Raw genomic sequence first — 22,974 nt, forward strand, 5'->3', positions numbered from 1 at the left:
ACACGACAAAAACATAAAAACTTCTCGGGCAGGTTCTGACCTGTTTGCTCTGTAATTATGTGGAAACGATGTAATAAGTTGGGTCAGGAATGAAAATGTTCATCAGCATGTGGCTAAAAGGGAGCAGATGTTGTAACTCTGCATGACTACAGCAGTGCAGGAATGCAAACGATTCACAACTTGTCTGAGCATCTTACGGTTTTTAGGATTTGTTTTCTCATGATAATGAAGACGGTCACTGAATTTTAGGCCGTGCAAGGTTTCCTTTCCAAACCTTTATTAAACCTGAAAGTGAAACTCTTCAGGTAAAGGATCTTTTCGCAGCTTAGCTGAGAGAACCAACCTGTTTTGAAGACGAGTGTTTATGATCTGCGGTACTTTTGCTTCGGTTCTCTAAACGTCAGAATGTTCCCACATCGGCACGCGATCTGAGGACCAACGGTTCATTTTGTTTCCCATCCTGCGACTCCTTCATGCATGCGCTGTTTGAACAAAGGGTGACGCGGAGCAGAAGCAATCCTTCGATTTCCAAAAGGCTGCGTCGCTCAGCCTGATGAAAAACGTGTTCCAGCTGCAAAAAGTGAGAAGTCTCACAAAGCGCCGGACTTGCTAACAGGAATGAAAAACGCTGGGACATCTTTTCCAAATCCGAACTCCAAAGTTTTTACTCTGTCCATTCATGTTCCATAGCTTTGAGTTGCTACATAAAAATCCATTACTTGAATTATTTGGTGTACATCGTTGTGGAGCTAAAATTATGTGTCCATTTTGCTCATCGTGCACTTTTCTGAAATAACTCACAGACTCACTGTCTGCACGGTTTTACCTGATGCAGTTGGTGAGCTCTCAGCTTCTGCGTGACACAGATGTGGGTAAGCGATTCTGTGACCCAGGATCCCAGTAATCAGACCAGTTCACGACCCAGTTCAGGTCGTCAGGTCCGGCTGGAATAAACACTTTTAGGTCTCCAAGCAAACTGGGCGACTTTTCTACTTCATACGACTCAAGTGCAGCAGAGGAAGAACAAAGTGTTGACTTGATCACAGTTTGTGATATTTAAAAGTAAGAACTGTTGACCGTCCCAGTGACAAACTGACAAAACCAGAGCCGTGGTTTCCGTTTTCACAAAGACAGGAATGTTTAAAAGAGGTTTAGGCTCAACGTTCAGCCGTGGATTCAGAGAGCAGCGTGGGTTACTCCCCGTCAATGAACCAGCTTTAGAACTCTTTATCTTTATTAGGAGCTGCAGGAGTCTGATCTTTCAGATCTTTCCAGAGGGGGAGCTGTGTCCATGTCCTCAGCACACTTTCAGAGATCAGGGTTTCCCCTCGTCTGTATATTCATGGCCGTATTCATGTAAAGAGCTCCTGTTGGTCAGTGCTCATATCACATTTCCAAAGTTTCAACTCAGGAGGTTCTGCAGCTAATCATTTTTTTCTACTCTTGGTCACAGTACAAAGTCACCGAGGGGAAATTTCCCCTATGCTGTCATGTCAGACACATGGAAACTCCGCCCTCCTGCTGTTAGTGAAGAGCAGCCAATCAGGAGAGGAGCTGGCTAAGATCCAGTATCATACAGAGCTTCTCTAATTATAACATGGAGCACAACAGTAATCCTCCTGTCTAGTCAGCTAGCACAAAGGTTACGTTAGAAACGTCATTTCTAGAGGACAGACTTTTATCTCAGCATTAAATTTTCTTCAGTGTTTTTGGAGGATTAACCTCGCTGTCCATTCATAAAGAACCAAAAACGTCCCAGTTCTCCCAGCTTGTGTCTCAGCACAGATCAGGTTTAATCCCACCAGGACAAACACAGGAGCTCCTGCAGATCCACAGGCTCATGCGTCTCATAATGAAAATACAAATGAGCGCTCATTGAACGGAGGTGACACGAACATCTGAATGACAGCGTAGGTGGTGAAACTGAGTTTGTAGCTTCAGTTATTTGAATATTAATAATCAGGCAGAGCCCTCAGGTATTTCCACAGTGAGACACCCTGCATCAGCACGCAGGAAATTATCATCTTACATAATACACATGTGTGCAGAAACACCTTCCAGGCAGCTGCATACGTGATCGGGAAACAGCAACATGATGTCTTTGCTCCTGCTCTGTCGTCAAGTTTATTGAAAATGCAGAACACTAACAGCACACCCCGACCTGCAAAAGGACCACAGGCATAAAAACAGCACAAAGAGATGTTGAACTGCACAAAAAAAGATAGCAAGGGCTCACAAAGACATGCAGGACTCCTCGAAAGAAAACTAAAAGGATCAGAAAGATGAAGAATTATTAGAAAATGATCAAAAAGACACAAAAGTGCAACAAGCAGATCAAATCGGCCACGGGGAGGAATACAAGCAGTTCATTCTTGACTGAAATGACTCGTCCTCTTTCCTAAAGAGGACCACAAAGAAAAATAACACAAATAAAAAAGCAAAAAATAAAAAATAAACACTGCAAAACTTCCAAAACAACCCAAACAGGCATAAAACCACCAGGAGGAAATATGAAGCTGTCAGAGCGAGAATCAACACGTGAGCCACAAAACATGACAAAATGACCACAAAGAGGATAAAAACAACAAAGAGACAAATAAAACCGTTAAAGAGGAAAAACCCGCTTAGGGACCGTGTGGGGTCGGAGGTCGTGTGCAGGAAAGACAGAGCCGAGGCCTCGTTGCCTCTCAGACCATCAGACTTGTGTGTGTTTGCTGTTCTCGTCTCTTGCTGGTCACTTCAGTGTGAAAGTTTCACAGGTTGGACGATGAAAACGAGGCGAGGGGATAAAAGAGCGTGAAAGAGCCGAGACGTCAGCTCGTGTGTTACTCAAAGTGAAAACAAAGACGCTTCTCTGTGACGTCTCGCCTTCTGAGGAGATGACTAAGTGACCGCTTCCTGTTTGCTGTGCCTCGTGGAGCTTTTAACGTCCCGATGAAGGTCAGAGGCGTCGCGTGCAGGCTGTAAAATCACCGAGGTGGAGACCAGCAGAGAGGGAGGATGACGTGAACGCGGCGAAAGCCAAACGTTTTCTTTTTTTGGGTCATTTTCACGTGCTGAGCTCCACACTGACTCCATCAGGCACAAAGGACACAGTGTTACACAGTCTGCACAAACTCCAGTTTACAGAGTCTCCGAGGACAACGGTCCTCGCTCTCAGCGCTGCGGGGAAAGATGAACAAAGGAATAAAAGCCTTTTGTCATCCATGAATATTTCCCAGCAACACGTGTGACAACTGATGAGACCTTTTAAACACTTATTTGTTTGTCAGGGTCCGTGTGCAAAAAATACCAATAATGAAACACACTTCTTACACACTGTGTAAGCCATGCTGGCTGAGAGGCACCAGCACAGTCCAGACTCCAGTTAGTGAAAGTGAAGCTGAGCAGTGTTGGCACACCTGTAATCAAAGCAGCCACGCCCCTAACATCAAGCCTCATTAAAATCCAAATGCCTGCACGGGACGAGCGGTTTCAGAGAATCCAAACAGGTGAGTTATAAAAACATTCTCCCCCTGAGCAGCTGTTATGAAGCAGGATGAAGTTGCATATTTTAACATGGCAATCTTTGATGACTGACTCGCTGCTGGAGCCTCCGGCGGACATTAGAGGAACTGCAGGTTTGGGTACTTTTCACTCAGATTCCTTCCTGGTCTCACATCTGGACCTGAACACTGGAGCAGATCTCCTCCTTTGCAGGACTTTTGAAGGAATCGTGAGAGTTTGACCATCCAGGCCGAGTCTGCATGTGTTTTGTGGACTCTTATGATGGAGAGTGGTTTGTGGTCAAGTGTGGCCAGGATGAGAGCAACACCTCCAAGCCTGAGTCCTGGTTTCTCTGCTGGAAAATGGTGCAAGGATCTAAGTTTAGAGAGTTCAAGTTTCTTGGGATCTTCACATCTTATTCCCAGGTGACGAGGCGGTGGAGTGTGAGGTGCACCGGCAGGTTGCTGCGGTGTCAGCAGTAAATACTCCCCTGCTGATTCAGCTGCATTGGCTCCCTGTCAAGTTCAGGGTCCAATTTAAGAGCATAATCATGACTTATAGGGCCCTGCACGGTGTAGCTCCAACTTACTTAAGTGATCTTCTTCTTTCTTATCACCCCAGCAGGTCCCTGAGGTCTTGTAACCAGGGCTTGCTTGTTGTCCAGCATACAAGGTTAAAAACAAAAGGTGACAGAGCGTTTGTATCAGCGGCTCCCAGACTCTGGAACTCGCTCCCTTTGAGTTTGAGATCTGTGGACTCAGTCATGTCTTTTAAAAAGCAGTTAAAAACCTGTTTAAACTCACGTTTGGTTGATTTTGTTTTGTTTTAGATCTTAATGTCTGTTTTCTGCCTCTGTAAAGCACTTTGTGATTTTATCTTGAAAGGTGCTATATAAATAAAATTTTACTTACTTACTTACTTAATTCAGGAGGACTTTTGATTTATGCTCCACCCTCACCTCCGCTCATGGGATATGGGTGATGATCGAAAGAGTAAGGTCCCAAACACAAATGAGTTTCCTCTGTAGAGTGGTTGGGATCAGCCTTGGAGACAGGCTGAGGCGCTCGGGCATCTGGAGGGAGCTTGGAATATAGTTACTGCTCTTCTGTGTCTACAGAAACCAACTGAGGGATCTGTGAGGATCTCTCCTGGGAGGTTTTACGCCACGGGGTCGACCCAGAACCAACTGGAGAGATTTGGTATCTCTGGCCTGGGAACGCCTCGGGACCCTCCAGGAGTAACAGGGAGAGGGTCTGCCTAACCTGCTGACACTGTGATGAGATCACAGGATGTTCTCTGCACTGAGATCATTTACTGGGTATAACGGTTTCATCGATCGCTGTATGTAAACGACTTTACTTCTTTATAAAGTTTCAAATGTTTTACGCTTCTTAGTGTTTTGGCCCAACATAAATAAATAAAGAATAAATAAATAAACATAAATGTGCTTCCAGGTCCAGCTGTGTTATTGTCTGTTTGATGTGCATGGAGAACACTTTGACTTGTGGCACAGTCTTCCTCTCAGTCGCTGCAGTGACGGAACAAAGACGGGAATGTGATTCAGGGTCAGCCGCTGGCTTCTGCACGATAAAACGTGGAGTGTGGCGCCCTCTGCAGGATGAATGAGAATCTGTGCAGAGAAAACTGGTTTTATATTAATGCAACAATTCAGAAACAAACTCTCAGACCCTGAAAACAGCGTCAGCGTTCATTTGAGCAGGTTTACGTCGATTTGACCCTTTCAACGCTGGCCGTTCAACACTATTACCCAAAGTGCAGTGATTCCAGGGTTTAAAGAAAAAAGACTCACATTTCAGCCAATTAGTTTGAAGAGAGCTTTGACACTGTAAACCTGTGCAGTGGTGGAAAAGCAGCAACGTCACTGAAGATATAAACAGTCATTTGTTTTGTTGCTCTCGTGGGCATCTCCTCTTAATTTTTAATGATCATCTCTGTCCTCACAGTATAATTCAATTCAATTTTATTTATATAGCGCAAAATCACAACAACAGTCATCTCAAGGCGCTTTATATTGTGCATTAGATCCTACCATAATACATACAGAGAAAATCCCAACAATCATATGACCCCCTATGGGCAGCACTTTGGCGACAGTGGGAAGGAAAAACTCCCTCTGAACAGGAAGAAACCTCCAGCAGAACCAGACTCAGGGAGGGGCGGGGCCATCTGCTGTGATTGGTTGGGAGAGAGAAGGAAGACAGGATAAAGACATGCTGTGGAAGAGAGCCAAGGCACAACCATCCCCAACTACAGGCATCACTGGGTACAGCCCGTCAGTAGGTATGTGGAAGTTGGCCAATGACAGGTTGTGTTTTGGGTGAAGGCATCCTTACAGGAGCCAAACATATTGAAACCTTGACCAGAACAAGACACCACTCATCCAGCATCCCACAGTCCAACTCAGCAGCGCACACAATCCTTTTACTCTGATGGATTTGGTATTTCCTGTGCGGCAGCGCCTCGTGATTTCTCTTGAGCTGAGCTCTGACGGTGAAGGTCAATCTTCTGTTTTTTTTCTCTCTTCCTTATAAACACGTTCAAGTTTCAAAAGACAGACATCAGGAAAGAAAGAACACAAAGTATGAAGGGCACTCTCACTCTGTACAAGCACAGACACGCCCACGTGTGCCTTAGATTAGCTCATGATGTTATGCAGACCTGAACATGCGCAGGAGGACAATCTGACATCATCATTGAGCTCGAGCCTCGACCAGAGGGCGCTTATTGGTCCGTCACAGCTGAGTGACGTCTGTGTGAAGGAAGGAGACAAAACTTTTTAACATTTTTACTGGATTATTTCTGACCTCCAACCATTTAACTATGAGTATTGATTATGATTATTAATCTCTGGCTCTCTTCCACAGCACATGTCGTGCCAGATGGCCCCGCCCCTCCCCAAACCTGGTTCTGCTGGATCTTTCTTCCTGTTAAGTTTTTCCTTCCCACTGTTGCCAAAAATCTTGGTCATAGGGGGTCATTTTATTGAGGCAGCTGTTATTGTAATCCATATAAATGATGCCATACAAATAAAAGAAAATTCAAGTTTTTTTATATTTATAAGGTCAAAGATCTTTTTTCACCCTCCTTTAATTAAAATTCTTCTTCCTCTGCTGCAGCCATTTGTTGCCACGTTCACCTGGTATTAGCAGTAGATAAATAAACCACAAGTCAAGTTTGCATTTAACCTGAGAAAACTGAGCACAGAAAAGGAGTCAGGAGCAGACGCCGTTCAGAGAAAACTTTATTTATTCACTTTTTAAAAACAAGAATGACGTCGTGTCTTTGAGGGTTCAGCTTCCTGTTGCGGTGTGAGAGCATTATGGACACCTCACTGACAATCTACAAGGATCGTTTTAACCTCACAGAGCAAAACTTTATTTAAACACAGTGAAGGAGCAGTAACAGAAGTCTCAGACGACACCTCTGCAGGAGAAGAGCAAGCTCGAAGGTACAAAATACTTTATAAATACAGCGTGGCGGTACTTATATAACTGAGAAAATATAAATATGTGTGTTTTCACAGACAGGAAGCAGCAGACACTCTCAAACCCAACAGGACAAAGATGGAGGACGACGGCTGTACGTGCGACGCGGCCCACAATCCTCATCCCTGACCGTCTAATCTACATATATACACCGACCCTCTAGAATCAGACCTCTGGTGGACACATCATTGGGAGAATAAGTGCTCTGAACACAAGAGGAAAAAAGAAGAAAAAAAAAAAAAAGCTACAACAACAGACCTGATGTCAAATTAAAATCTCATAACAGAGGAGAGGAGGAGTTATGAGGAAAAGAAGGGGAGGAGAAAACATAACCCAGGAAAGGATGAAAGGAAACTGAAGTGCAACAAGTGTCTGTCACAGTCCGGCATCGTTGTACGTGGGTTTGACCACCTTCAGGATGCTCTGTGCGTTCTCCTCCACCAGGGGGCGCCACTTCACCTCTCCTGTGAGCAGCAGGTCGTCCCCGTCCAGCGCGTCGATGTACTGCATCTGCACACAGCAGCACGTCCACATTTACCCTCACAGCTGATGGATTAACATCGACTGTTTTCCTTTCTGCAAACGTTACTGCGTCATAAACTCTGTGAATAAATCTCACGGATTTCTAAGGAAACACATCAGGTACAATTTCCAGGTTCCATCAACATTTTGAACTACTCGCACGTCCATCAATCCTCTGCTGCTTCCCTGGAGTTGAGTCTTAGGGCTGCAGCCTAAGCAGAGAGGCCCAGACCTCCCTCACCCTTCCCCCCTCCTCCAGTTCATCCGGGGAACACCGAGCTGTTCCCAGACCAGCTGAGAGAGTCTCATTTCTACCCCGGGAGCCTCCTGGTAGGACATCTTCACCCAGGAAGAGACATCCCGAGTCCTTCCTGAATGATGAGACTCCTCACCCGCTGTATAACGCTGAGCCTCACCACCTTTCCAAGAAAACTCAGTTTAACCGCTTATTACCGCGAACTCGTGTTTTGGGTCATTACCCAGAGCTCACGCCCATCGCTCAGGGTAATGACGTAGATGGACGGTAAATAATCAGCTTTGCTTCTTTAGCGCTGCTGAAGAACTATCCTAATAAGCCCCGAGCTCTCAGTGCAGACATGGAAAACCAACTAATTCTGTCGGACCGCGAGCAGCTCACTGTGGGAGAGCTCTCTGCATGGAGACGTGCACATAAACCAGTGTTAAACCCAATTTGCTCATCAGCAGAAGACACTGGATTCCTGTGGTTAAGAAAACAGATGGAGTCAAGCCCGGAGAACGTGGGCCCGAAGCATGTGCCGAGGTCTTATCAGGACATCACAATTCAAACGCAACAAAGTGCACGTGTTAGAAAGACTAAAGCTCACCTGTTTGCGGACGTACTCCACCATGAGCTCGAGCTGTCCGGGGTCTTCACACTGACGGTTGAACAGGTTTCTCCACAGAGCCGCCGCCAGCACACAGTCATCAGACAGGATTCCCTGCAGGTACCAACACACGTGTTCACATGCATGAAGTTTCTTCTAACCTGATATCTGCAGTTGTTGTTTGCTGACATGTCCCAGCTGTGTGATCCAATCAGGATCCAGACTTTGGACCGGAGTTAAAATTGAGTGAGTCTGCAGTGCATCTAAGATGAACTCTCAAAGGTCATTCGAAACAGATTTCCAGTCGCCTTTGAGCAGAGTTTGAATGTCGGCCGTAAAACAGCAAGTTTAAAATTCTTTGTCTTACCTCGTCGTATCCAAATATCGCTGCATAGAAGGTTTCGGTCATCGCTTTCATCGCTTCCTTTCTGTGGATGGCATCAATCTGCATCATTAAACAGAGGAAGACAAATCAGAGTGAAGCACAGCAGAGATCGAAAATACAAGATTTGTACATTCGTGCCAGGCAGAAACGTCTGGGCTGGAAAAGTGAAGCCAAGGCTGAAGTGCAGAAACCTGCAGTTCCTCTAACGTCCAGCAGAGGCTCCAGCAGGGAGTCAGTGCCATAGACTCCCATGTTAAAACTTTACAGCAGAAATAAACATGTTTAGAGTCTGACACACAAACTGTTTGGTCTCTGTGGAGAATTCTTCCTTCATAGCTGCAGAGGGGGTTAAATTGCAATAAAGCTTAAAAGTTTGAATATTAGGGGGCGTGGCCTCTTTTTGACTGACAGGTGGATGGCGACACAGGCGGCTGTAGCTGCTAGCTGTCTGCTCTGTTTGTGCTGTCAGAGCCTTTTGGTGCATTTTTAATGACATTTTCTGACCAATAATATGGCTGCTGTCAGGTTAACTCTATGGGGACGCTGAATGTCCAGTCCCAGGTTTGTCCAAACACTTCCAATAATTTTGGAGATGTCAATATTGAAATAAAAAAAAAAAAAGTTAAATAAAGTACAGGTTCATCATTTGATTGATCAAAGAAGTTTTGATTACCAAGTAAAAACTGCAAAACATTCTGATTCCCAATTCTTTTTCTATTCATATACACATGATACTTTTCACCATTTTTAATAGAAAAATAAATAAATAAATTTTAAAAATCCACACATTGACCAGTAAAATCAAAAAACGCTCCCTGTGCTGTTCATTTGTTCTACTGGACGACTGAAGCTCTCGGGCCGCAGGTGAATCACACGGATCATACTGTAGGGTCTGTGCGAAGGTTTGCACCAACACTGTCGTGCACACAGCAAAAATGGAAGGTTTTCTGACATTTACAGTGGGGCAAAAAAGTATTTAGTCAGCCACCGATTGTGCAAGTTCCCCCACCTAAAATGATGACAGAGGTCAGTAATTTGCACCAGAGGTACACTTCAACTGTGAGAGACAGAATGTGAAAAAAAAATCCATGAATCCACATGGTAGGATTTGTAAAGAATTTATTCGTAAATCAGGGTGGAAAATAAGTATTTGGTCACCTCAAACAAGGAAAATCTCTGGCTCTCACAGACCTGTAACGTCTTCTGTAAGAAGCTTTTCTGTCCCCCACTCGTTACCTGTATGAATGGCACCTGTTTGAACTCATCATCTGTATAAAAGACACCTGTCCACAGCCTCAAACAGTCAGACTCCAAACTCCGCCATGGCCAAGACCAAAGAGCTTTCGAAGGACACCAGGAAAAGTATTGTAGACCTGCACCAGACTGGGAAGAGTGAATCTACAATAGGCAAGCAGCTTGGTGTGAAAAAATCAACTGTGGGAGCAATCATCAGAAAATGGAAGACATACAAGACCACTGATAATCTCCCTCGATCTGGGGCTCCACGCAAGATCTCATCCCGTGGGGTCAAAATGATGATGAGAACGGTGAGCAAAGATCCCAGAACCACACGGGGGGACCTGGTGAATGACCTGCAGAGAGCTGGGACCAAAGTAGCAAAGGTCACCATCAGTAACACACTACAACGGCAGGGAATCAAATCCCGCAGTGCCAGACGGGTTCCGCTGCTGAAGCCAGTGCATGTCCAGGCCCGTCTGAAGTTTGCCAGAGAGCACATGGATGATACAGCAGAGGATTGGGAGAATGTCATGTGGTCAGATGAAACCAAAGTAGAACTTTTTGGTATAAACTCAACTCGTCGTGTTTGGAGGAAGAAGAATACCGAGTTGCATCCCAAGAACACCATACCTACTGTGAAGCATGGGGGTGGAAACATCATGCTATGGGGCTGTTTTTCTGCCAAGGGGACAGGACGACTGATCCGTGTTAAGGACAGAATGAATGGGGCCATGTATCGTGAGATTTTGAGCCAAAACCTCCTTCCATCAGTGAGAACTTTGAAGATGAAACGAGGCTGGGTCTTCCAACATGACAATGATCCAAAACACACCGCCCGGGCAACAAAGGAGTGGCTCCGTAAGAAGCATTTGAAAGTCCTGGAGTGGCCTAGCCAGTCTCCAGACCTCAACCCCATAGAAAATCTGTGGCGGGAGTTGAAAGTCCGTGTTGCTCGGCGACAGCCCCAAAACATCACTGCTCTCGAGAAGATCTGCATGGAGGAATGGGCCAAAATACCAGCTACTGTGTGTGCAAACCTGGTAAAGACCTATAGTAAACGTTTGACCTCTGTTATTGCCAACAAAGGTTATGTTACAAAGTATTGAGTTGTATTTTTATTATTGACCAAATACTTATTTTCCACCCTGATTTACGAATAAATTCTTTACAAATCCTACCATGTGGATTCATGGATTTTTTTTTTTCACATTCTGTCTCTCACAGTTGAAGTGTACCTCTGGTGCAAATTACTGACCTCTGTCATCATTTTAAGTGGGGGAACTTGCACAATCGGTGGCTGACTAAATACTTTTTTGCCCCACTGTAAATGTGAGAAAACCTTCCTGCTGCCGCACAGCCGGGTTTGTCGCCACTGAATCCAAAGGTGAACATTTCCCAATGCTGCACAGGCTGGAGTGTAGAGAGTGCGGGCGCTGAGGAGGCGCAGCAGTGATTATGAACGTGGAGAAAATGAGCGATGTTTTTCCTGCGCTCTGCCTCAGCCACTATGAAACCTTAGAGCAGCTCCAATCACTGCTGCTGGCTGTGTAAATATAAGCTGCTCATGTAGAGCTTGATTAGGAAATTTGCGTTTTAGGGAATCAAGAAAAAAAAAAGAAAAAAAGATGATTATCCAAGGAAAAAAAAGACTTCACGATGTTCACGGCTGCATGTTTATCTAACTCGCTTCTTGCTTTCGTCTGTTCCTTTAAAGATATTCAATTTATTCATATTTATGACTCTACAGTCCGATAAACACTCTTGATCTGATACACGTACAGCTTTGGCCATCAAACAGTGCTGCAGCCGCATCGCTAGTGAACGGTGCTAACGTCATGCAGCTGTACTGGCTGTGAGGCTGGGAAACCTGCAGTCAGTCAACAGCAGGAGCTCAAACGCAACGTCCGGACTAAAAGAACGTTCGGGAATCTCATCAGATGGATTATTCAGCAAGCATCAAACAAATAATAAGACTTAATAAGAATGAAAATAAGTCAAATTTTTCTGCTAACTAATGCTTCAGATGGAAAAATGTATTTTGCTGTTGCATAAATGTGCAAACGAAGCTTTTGGACTGTTCGGATATCACTGAGGGTAACGTCACAGTCAGCTGTGCACAGTGAGGCTTCCTCAGTATCTCTGACTGCTGTACTGAGGTTACTGCTGTTATCTGCTGTTTGTAACAGGCTCAGGTCGTGATAATGATTGAAATGTGACATCATGAACGGACGGTTCACTAAAAACTTTAACTTGCTAAATAAAAATGGTAAATGGCCTGTATTTATATAGCGCTTTACTCGTCCCTAAGGACCCCAAAGCGCTTTACACATCCAGCCATCCACCCATTCACACACACATTCACACACTGGTGATGGCAGCTACATCGTAGCCACAGCCACCCTGGCTGCCAGACACTGGCGCCACCGGGCCCTCTGACCACCACCAGTAGGCAACGGGTGAAGTGTCTCGCCCAAGGACACAACGACCGAGACTGTCGGGGCTCGAATTGGCAACCTTCCGATTACAAGACGAACTCCCAACTCTTGAGCCACGATCGCCCCACAAAACAGAGGAAACGTCCCCGAGCGCTTCCACAGATCTGCTGGCGAGCACTGAAACAAATCTTTGATTATCAAAACATCAGCAGATCGTTTTTCTGCCAGTAAACGTCTCGTTTCACCTTTCAGTCTGACTACAGGAGAGAAACCAGCTGAAAACAGCTGCTCTGCGTGTACAGCTGGGACATAAAGAAGCTGCAAACTTCCATGACTTAAGTTAATGACTTCAGCGTAAGGTTAAAGGTCACAAAACAAGTGAGCTCTGAACAAGAGAAATGTGAGGTCAGACTCGACCTCTGAACATCTTTACTATTGAACTTTAAAAGAAACCGGACTTTGTTGTAACTCTGTGCTGACACGCTTGACATACAGAACACGCAGGTTTACGTACACATGCTGACAAAAGGTCACGTATGCAGCTGTGAAAACACCTGCTGCGTACGAGACTGATGCATGCGTGCCCACGCTGCAGGAGTGACCTCACAAGCCAGACTGTAATTTCTCATCTCTGACCTCTTTCTGTCACACGAAGCAAAAGGAGCAAAACTAAAGAGCTCCTTAATATGAAGAGCGCTGAAAGCTGCTGCTTGGCTGCCGCTGAGCTCGCTTTACAGCCAAATCCAAGAGGCTGTGATGGGGTGTGGATTCACACCTTCACTACGAGTCAACTAAATCTCCAAAGACCAGTCCCTCCTGCTCCCACCTGAACGGCAACCCTCTGATTTTATGAGTGTTTACACCACACGCTTAAAGATGAAAACTTTTCTGCTCCAACAAGGAAAGCTGCATCAGGCAGAAAATGTTTTCCTGCACTGGATGAAGCTCTGGCCCTTCTGCAGTTCTGTTTCTATTTGAAGGCACGAACCCAAAAGACTGTGACGCTCTCGCCTCTCCAGCGTTTTATCAGCTCTGTTCCTGTGCTGCACGTCTTTCAGCTCAGTGTTTAAAATACTGGCAGCAGCCTCCTGGTAGATACAGTAAAGATCTCAATCTCAAAATCCCACACCACCTTGTACTCAAGTTATCGCATTCACAACCTTTTTCGTCAGGGCGTTAGCCATCAGCTAAAACTCTGTAACTGCAGCCCACGAGCTGACGGGGTCTTGGACTCCAAATATTTCACTGCCTCGGTGAAGAATCGGGACCAGCTGAGGGTTCAGTGTGGACATGGATCAGGTGTGGAAACCTGGAGCTGTGCATGGATCGTCTCGGACGTTCTATTGGACGAAGTTTGGTCGGCTTTTGACGTCGCATTCCTCCCACAGTGTCTCTGCTACTGAGAATCCTCAGCATGAACTTTGACTGAGAACAGCGTCGATCATCTAATTCAGCCAAAAACTCATAAATCCTCTTTTTCAGGTCTGACGTAGCGTTTGTGCGTATTGTGGTACGATGACGTTTTATGAAGGATGCTGAGACTGTGGACCGTTTTAACTCTCAGCAGCACCAAACTGTTTGATTTTGGAGAATTTTAAAGCACCTAAAAATATCAGGCTTAACAGTAAGTGGAGGGGTACAAACGTGCAATTCATAAACGAGGCTCAGAGGCAGGCGTGTCTCACTTTGGGACTACAACGTGAGGAAAGAACCGAGGATGCTCTGAGGAGTGAGAGCAGACTGCTCGAGCTGTGCTTTTACGCGTTTTGACCCTGTTTAATATCCTGCCGCCCTACATTTACATTCTTTGTCACAACTCTTTAATTCTTAAACGCAAACACCCGTAATTAAAGTGGGTTTTTCCCCTCTGTTAGCTTTGAGACTCGAATCCAGAATAATCTGCATTATAGAAGGACAAAGTGTTTCTGAAAGCTTCGTGTGCTCAGAGCCCAGATTTATGTCAATGAGCGACACTTCCTGGAGCTGCTCCACTGACAGAAAATAGAGGAACGACTCTGTGGACACGGCGGCCGCAGCCAGGCTCGCTCTCCGGGGATTTGTTGGCACAATTACGCTGATGTAAAACTTTAAAATCAACAAAACCTGCATCCTTTGTAGCATGCAATGGCACGGATAAAACTGAACGCACTGTTGCATCAGCTCGAAGGGGAAATGTGGCTGAAATAATGAATATTTATGTAACAGAATGACATTTAGCTTGGAGACGTGTTTGTGTAGATTTGTGGCGATTTAATGTCACAGAAGCACTTCTGAGGAACCTGAGCTGCTGTGGAAAATACTGCTGCTGTCAAGTCTGTATTAATGCAGTAAAATAATCAGTCATCAGCGTGTGCTCGTTCTCAGCTCTTCAGTTCCAAACGTCTGCCCTGCTGAAGTTTTCATGTTTCATTCTGGAGCTAAAGCGATTAAGTTAATTACATTTAATAAAGAAAAACAATCAGAAAGCCAGTTCTCAAACTTTGCCCAGCGCCAGTTTCTAAATGATGAACATTTCCAGCTTTTGCTTTCTAAAACAGTAACTTAATACCTACGACTTTTGGACAGTTCGCTCCTGCGGCTCCCTGACCCGTGGCAGGAGGTGTAGGGGTCTGGTGCTGTGTGGATTGGGCCACGGTAAGGGGCGGACACCCCTGCGGGCCAATCCCTGGTTGCCAAAAGTGGCTCTTGGAACAGCACCCCTCTGGTGGGGAACAGCCTGAGAGTTCCCAGCTAGGGTTCAGACTCGGGCTTGCCTCAACAGTGTAGCATCTCGAACCCAGGGCTGGCCTCTGTTCCACTGTGGAGCTGGCCTCAGTGAAAGGTGGTGAGCAGGGGTGGGTCTACTTTTATCCCCCGAACTTGGCACCTGAACAGAAGGTTGCTTACCTGCGTCTGCAGGTTGAAATAAGTTGAGACTATGTGCCCAAAGACAGCTCAGAGTACCTTTAATACCTGGATGGGTGGAGTGCTCGAGGGTGCAGTGAAAGCTGGAGTGGCGTGACAGAAGGAAGGACTAACCGACCTGCAGTCGTTTGTCCATGATGAACACTTTAGCTTCACGCTGCTCCTTTAACTGGGAAGATGATCTATGAATGGTCCAGATGCACCGATGCAGTATTTGGATCACACATCCAGCAGCAGCAGCAACTGCAGCAGCAGCAGCTTGTCAGTGTGTTTGCTCCATTCAGTCCATATTTAATAGATTTATTTATATGAGGTTATTTGACAAAGTCAGCTAATCAGTGCTACACAGTCGAGCCTCGTCCTCCCCGTGAGGACAAGTTACTGCAGCTTACAGGATCTGCAGATAAATGCAGCTGGGATAAGCTGGACTGAGCATTCCCAGTGAGCTGGGGTTGTATCGGTGGTCCGGGGCATTTCCAGGAAAGCAAAGGAAACAAAAGAAATGCTGACTTTGAATCTTTGTGGTTTACTTTGTGGGCGGAAAACTTCCAAGTTTGCAAATCCCAAAATTACAGAAACCTTTTAATTTACCTCAGAGCGTGCGGTAGATCTGTGTGTGCTCTGATCATGTGACTTTTCTTTCAGAAAACAGGGTTTCCTGCATTTCTTTGCAGCTTTCAACAGAAAAAAGTCAAAAATATTTTAATTTAGTTTGAGTAAATAATCCCAATTATTCGAAGTTCACATTTTGAGCAGGAGACGACTGTTGTGCGTTTGTCTATTCTGTTACTTTGTTTTCTCATCTTTTCACTTTCATGCTTAAGTTGAAAACAGTCTGTAATCACCACATTTCCATGAACAGTTGGTTACTGACATTATGAAGCAGATGCAGCAGCTCAGTGGAGCTGACTCAGATCAGGGTTAGACTGCACAGCAACACGAGTCCTGTTCGTGGCGAAGGCAGTTCGTACGTGCTGATCGACATTCACAGCTGTGAAACACTGACCGTGTGCTGCAGGAGACTGAACCACTGCCAAAGCATTCCTGCTGGAACCTGAAGATCCAGATTCTGTTCCAGCAGGAGAGCTGGCCGATTCTGACAGCAGCGCAACCTCTGCTGCGGCCGTAACCACAAACCTATCAGCCAATCAGCCGAGTTGATGCAAAAGCTTCAACACGGGATTTTTGTCGCTGAGGGAGAATTAGAGTGAAAGCTTCTGTTACACACTAAAACTCTGGCAGGAATTAAACAGCTGGGAAAATATCTGAATTTGCAAACTCAGCTTCAGTAAATAACCCGAATGAATGAGTAACAGAAAACCTTTGTTACATGATCATTTTAGTTTTAAACCAAGAATAAATCAGGATTTCAGGCATCAAACATACAAAGTTCCAACAGGCTGAGATCTTTCTCCCAGCAGTGACGCTGAAAAGTGGAAATACAGTCGCATGATATTTACAGCCTGTGTATTATGCACGCTGTGCACCAGCCTGCATGTGTGTGTGTGTGTGTGTGTGTGTGTGTGTGCGCGCACTTCACGATATGACAGAGGGTCTGGTTGCAGCTGTTGCTGTGGTTACCGTGGCTGCTTTGTTGGTATTGCTTCTGTTGCTTTCGTTTAGTTGCAGAAGTTATGCAGACGTTGCTGCACACGTAGAGGTCGGTTGTCTCTACATGTGTTGGTGTCTTTGTGGAGACTTTAATACTCTCAGCTGAGACTGTTTCACCTGCTTTCATGCCTCTGAATTTAATTTTTTTCCCCTTCAAGATCAGAAACATAACGTACCCCCATGATTTTGCTCCTCTGCTCCACATCCTCCCACATGGAGTGCACGATGTAACGGCACATGTACTTCCCCTCTCTGCCCTCCTGACGCATCCGCACCAAACACATCCTGAGAGCACAAGAACACAACAAGGAGACTGAAACGAGCGCACAGCCTTAAATCGCTGTGACGAGTGAAGCCGTGTGCTCATCGTATGAAGAGCGTCACTGTCCCAGCCACAGCAGGAGCAACAGCGACATCATTACATCATTAAAAACTATCAGACGCTTCCATTTAGACCACATAAACACATCAATAATAATAATAATACAATTATATATTATATGCATTCTCTCACTGTGAACTGGATTCTTTGCATGCTACAGAGGACGTTTAATGTTACACAACATGTGAAGGAAGATAACTGTCAAAGCAAAAATACATCACATGACACACGACTGGGCTAATAAATGCACGGAAGAGCAGCAACCGCACAGACAGCGCGGTCGACACGGACCACGGCTCCCTTTGCTGCTTACGCCAATCAGCACACAGATTCCTCAGAGCAGCAAACAAACCATCTGATTGGCTGATTGGATAAATCCAGCTGTACAGGTGTACCTAATAAACTGGTAGCTGAGAGGATGCGTTTGTGCGACTCACCATACGTGCAGCTGTGCAACCAGGAACCAGGAGTTGAGAGTGTCAGGGAGGGTGCACTCTGAAACACACACATTAGGATTCATTAGGATTCTCTGCACGCCGCACCTGCGTCAGACTCTGCAACTACATCAGCATACAGTAGGGCTGTTTGACGTCACCACGTATATCGGACGACGATATGAAAACGTCTATCGTTTCATTTTACACACCATCATTGTTTCGAGGTGTCGCAAAAACTGTTTGCGGGAACATTGTTCATGGTTTTGATGGTCACTGTAGCAGCTGTATTCATTGGTTAATGTTCTCTCTCTTATATAAACACACTGCGGACAGACAAGTGACTGTTTTTACACGTTGTCGTTAGCAACAACAAAGGTAAACCCAGCATGTGGCTCTGCCGTCCGCTTGTTTATTTCCCACATAAATCTTTCACAATAAAGCTGAAGATCTTTTTGAGATTTTCCAAAATAAATGACGACAAACAGAAGGACCAATCAAAACGAGGGGCTGACACTGTAGCGTGGACATGGTTTGGTTATGAGAAGTCTCACACCAACACCTCAGACTCAAACACGACAAACCTCTGCTGCCACCGACGCACGAGTCACGTGACAGAGTGTGGAGAGAGTTTACTGATGAGGAGCAACGAAGAGCCGCCAGGTGCTCCAAATAAACCTCAGACTCAAACGTTAGCACGGGCTTTTCCCCGCAGCACGTCGTGGGATAAATACTCACAAAGAAAAATGGCGGCCGTTACAACTTATGTCTACAAATGTATCGTTTCACGCATCGCGATTCACAGAATTTACAGAAAATGTAACATTTTTGTGATAAATATGGCTGTCGGGACGACAAATGAGATTTTGGTCATATCGCACAGCACTAACATAAGATGTGCTTTTCTTTTTAAAACACTCATATCTGAGAGTTTAAGGGGAATAAGCGGCAGAGCTGAAGGTTTGAACGTCTCCAAAACACAAAGCGACACATTTACCGTCCACGCCTGAGCGGGAAGGTGACGATACCACAGAACGGAGGACAAATCCACAGCTCAGAGTTGAATCCTTCACAGCTGGGAGTCATATCAGCGTTCGTTTTAAGCTTCTCATTACGTGAGATTTATATCTGAGCTCTTCGGTTTGTTCTGCGTTTGTGTTTTTATGTTACTGAGAAAAGTTGTTCTTCAGGTTTTTTTGGGATAAATATCAGCAAACACAAGCCCGTCACCAATAAGCATGTCCGAGGCAAAGTGGGAACAACATGAACGGCGGCCCAGGGAGCCGAGCGTGGTAAACTCACTGTCGAAGAACTCGTCGTAGTTGATTCTCTCCACGCAGCACGTGTACATCCGCAGAGCAGCAATCTTGATTTTCTGTGGAAACAAAAACATCACGTCTGACGTTGTCACTCTGCAACCACAACATCGCACTCACAGCTACAGCTGACAGCTACGAGTTGCTCTCACCAAACATGAAAGGGGAGTCGGGGCGTTCATGAGGCGAAGTATTTCAATCAGCTGATTCTCGTGATGTCACTGACATTCAGAAATGGAGGAGGGGCTTAGTGATGGCGTTTGAGGGCAGCTGAACATGGTGTAAGTGAAGGAAAACACCAACTTCAGAGCTCTGCTGCGTTGTGGCAAACATCACTCATAGGAAAGGCCTCGGCAGGCGACCCTCCTGCGATGGCGCAGAGACAACACGCTGGCTTCCTGTTGAAGCTGTCAGGGGGCCACGCTGCCCGAGTAACAGCCAATCAGCCTTTACACCCCAGCGGCCACAGTGCAGACACTCATTCCAGCCTTTCTTTACTCCTCCGTCCTGCTGGCTGTTGGGGCGAAGCGACTGGACTGTGTGGGAGTAATTACACTTCCTGCCTAGTGTAAATGCACCACTACACTTCCATTACCAACATTTGTCAATGGAAACCGGGGGGGGTACAAAATGACATCAAACAGGCAAACTTATCCAAATGAGCTTGCCTGGTTCAGCAACTTTCAGCTGGAAGGGCGACTCGCCCGATGAGCTTCATTTAACAACAGCGAGCATTTCTGTGGGATTGTTCTGGGATTTAAGGCTGATCTGTGCGTCTCTGACGGCGGTTTTATCTGTAGAGTAAACACGCGCAGGAGCAGGACACGAGTTCGGAGGTGTGCCAGCGAGCCAAACGCTGCCGGTCCGGCGGGCGGCCCAGCTCTCTGCTCGCCTGACATTCCTCGGCACGCACGCAACCTTCCCGCCTTTAGCCAAAACCTCCCACATCACTGAAGCCTGCCACAGCTCCAACTGTTTATTCCTTTAGTGACCTGCGCATTCCTGGAAAACATACCGACTACAAGAGTGTGACGCCATGAATGAAAGCTACACACGCGTGCACACACACACCTCTGGTGAATATCACTCCCACTGCAGTGACGTTATTTGTATTTTTGGCCTTCTGCATCTTCCATAACAAATGTTTTATTACTCTGTTGTGTCCAAGTGCAGTTTGGTTTTATTCAACCACAGAGAGCAAGAGGGGAAACGCTGCCCTGACAGTACAGGTAGAAACGTCTGACCCGACACACCGGTTAGTTTTTGTTACCTGTCGACCAATCAGGGTGGCACACATTCATCAGAAGGTGCGTTTAAAGGACGTAAGCGTGTTGCTTTTGAATGAAAGGTTGTTTGAGTGCAGAACGGACACGTCAGCAGGTAACAGGCGGCCTGGGAGGCACATTAAACACATTTAACATGACTAAGTGCTCGTGTTGATTTCACACATCAAATGAAGCCAAATCACCATCACCTGCTCGTTTTCAGCCCACGTCTCACCCGTCTCTTCTGCACTCACCCATTTATTGTATTTGAGCGGTCCCGTGAAGCCCATCGCCTCGATGAGCTTTGTGAAGGCGCCGACCTCCTCGTCCGTGTGCTGATGCGTCTCCTTCACGTTACGGAGCTGAAGGACAAAAAGAAAAAGCGGAGCGGTGAAAAAAACGACAGCGAAAACAGAAACTGCTCCTTCAGCAGGTGGGATGTCAAACGTGTGCTGCGTGACCCTGGTTTAATCAGCACGTGACGACGCACCTGTGCGGCGCGACCTTTACCGCTCACTAAATTAATACGCTGACCTACTCCGAGCTGCACGCCGTCTTCGTGCTTTGACAGTTTTATTAAAGCCACCACGACCCCGCTAACCTTCATCAGGATGCGCAGATGTGCCGAAGTTTTCTCCCAGTTTTCAAGCTTCATTAAAAACAACAAAACCAGTTGAAGCCTCGAACACACGGAGCAGGCAGGAAGTGCTTTAAAGGCACGAATACGACACGACTGAACTCAGAATTCATTAAATTCATCCTGAAATCCAAGCAGGTGTGAAAAACTACAGGCTGAATAATCAACCCTTTAAAAGAGGAATTACAGTTTATTTGTTTTCATTTAAGCAGAAAATGAGGAGGTCCCGAGTGCAGAACAACTGGCTTCACAAAATGCCTCCGAGATGACGGAGATGGAATCGACCGAGTGAAAAGAAAAGTGTTATTTATCAGCAAAGAGTATATATGTTTGGCATATCGGTGGCCCCCCCCACTGGGACAAAAGAGCTGCTGCACAGCTGTTTTGAAGCAGTCCATCTGTGGGTTAAACAATGAGGGTTATTTGTTCATGTGCTTGCGTGAGATGTTACCTGTGTGGCGACATGCAGCGTCCGGCACGGCGTTACTAATGGAGAGGAGACGCCCGCCTGCTGACAGGCGGCCAGCGCTCTGAAACAGGCTTCCTGATCCAACCCCTGCAAGGAGAGAGAAGTTAAGTCAGGCTGAACACAAACGATCGACTGTTTTATTTGTTGACTTGTTTTTAAAGACGGATCAAACACCTGCTCGTCTCCCACTAACAGCAGTGATCTTCACGTCACAGCTCAGTGTTGTTCTCAGGTTTAGCCAGTTTTCGTGACCCTTTAGCATTTTTTGTTTGAACTGCACGAAACATCCTTCATTAACCCTCTGACTGCTGGACAGGCTTTCTCTGAGTCAACATTTATAAACTGTTAAGTCTCTGCACCACCCAACGTCACTGAGTAGAAAGACCTGCAACAATAATCTGATTAACTGATCTGATTAAGTTCATTCAGATTTGTAAAAACATGATGTAAATTTAAAACCTTTCAAAATGGACTAAAGCTCAAAGAGAATGAAGAGACCGCTGCTATGAGCTGATGGCCTAAACTCCGATATACTGTCTCAAAGAGACACTGAGGGAACAACAACAAATATTAAACCTCAACATCTGCATCAGCACAACTGCTGGCAAAGCTTTAGTTCAATTCTCAAAAAACATTTAGTACCTAAAGAACCTTTAGGTCATTATCTGGTTGTTGCTTTAAATGGTGGTTATTGAAACAGCTGCTGCACTGCACATGTGCAAAGAGCACAGCTTAAAGCCTCTGTGACAGACTGAATCAGCCAGGCCTGTGGCAGAAGACAAACACCTCGAGATTTCAAAGCGGTGCCAAAATAAAACTTCACCACACTCAGAAAGAAATGCACACAAGACTGAGAAAGTGGGCCACCTCCTCTGAGCCCAGAGTTCATTTAAGATGATCAGACATGAGGGGGGGTCACCTTTCCTGTGAGCTGAATAATCAATAACCTAAACGTGACCCTGCACAGCTCAAAAACCAGCTCCTGTGACGGACCGATGGACTGTTTGTCTGTGAAGGCACCATTTATGCTAAACAGTATTACAGACTTCAGAATAATATTTTCTGCGCTCCAGTCTTTTTCCAGGTAAAGCACCGCTTACTTCAGCAAGACGAAGCCCAAACATCCTGCATGTATTAAAAGAGCCCGCGTGCATTGGACACCCTGGACCCTCAGACTGATATTAAAATGTCCAACTTTACAGCAGGAAAAAAAAACATGTTTACAGCTGGATACAAAAATCCTTTCCCTAATCCAATTTCATACTCGAGTTAGGCGACTTTGAGTAGTATCCCAGCTGTGGATGTGTGCTGCTTCAACTTTAAATGTTGCTGCTCGTGCTAGTCGGCACTAAAAGTAGTAGTCCGTTACCCTCACTTTATTATAGTGCGGCGGCACCTTGGTGCACAGGCCTGACACACAACAGCACCTCTCCGAAGTGTAACCGAGTCCACTGTGCTCAGCTGATTATTTTCTGACACTTGGATCAGCTGACTAGGTGACAAGTCCCTGAACTGAACTTCTGGACCATGTTTGTGTC

At 45.8% G+C, this 22,974-nt stretch overlaps 1 protein-coding gene across 1 annotated transcript in view; it reads right to left on the bottom strand.

Moving 5' to 3' along the window:
- Nucleotides 1–6,737: 6,737 nt before the first annotated feature.
- uqcc1 (ubiquinol-cytochrome c reductase complex assembly factor 1) overlaps nt 6,738–22,974 on the bottom strand; it is a 17,118-nt gene continuing 881 nt past the window's right edge. Inside the window, exons 2-9 of the mRNA XM_085353613.1 lie at nt 21,419–21,523; nt 20,585–20,692; nt 19,052–19,124; nt 17,753–17,810; nt 17,110–17,218; nt 8,727–8,804; nt 8,360–8,473; nt 6,738–7,502 (exon numbers count right to left, since the gene is read on the bottom strand). Coding sequence (XP_085209739.1) covers nt 7,368–7,502; nt 8,360–8,473; nt 8,727–8,804; nt 17,110–17,218; nt 17,753–17,810; nt 19,052–19,124; nt 20,585–20,692; nt 21,419–21,523 — 780 coding nt within the window. The 3' untranslated portion in view covers nt 6,738–7,367. The remainder of the gene's footprint in view (nt 7,503–8,359; nt 8,474–8,726; nt 8,805–17,109; nt 17,219–17,752; nt 17,811–19,051; nt 19,125–20,584; nt 20,693–21,418; nt 21,524–22,974) is intronic.

Source organism: Diplotaxodon limnothrissa, linkage group LG5, assembly GCF_057381915.1.
Source record: "Diplotaxodon limnothrissa isolate DT_005_m linkage group LG5, D_limnothrissa_male_GT1.1, whole genome shotgun sequence".
NCBI lineage: Eukaryota > Metazoa > Chordata > Actinopteri > Cichliformes > Cichlidae > Diplotaxodon > Diplotaxodon limnothrissa.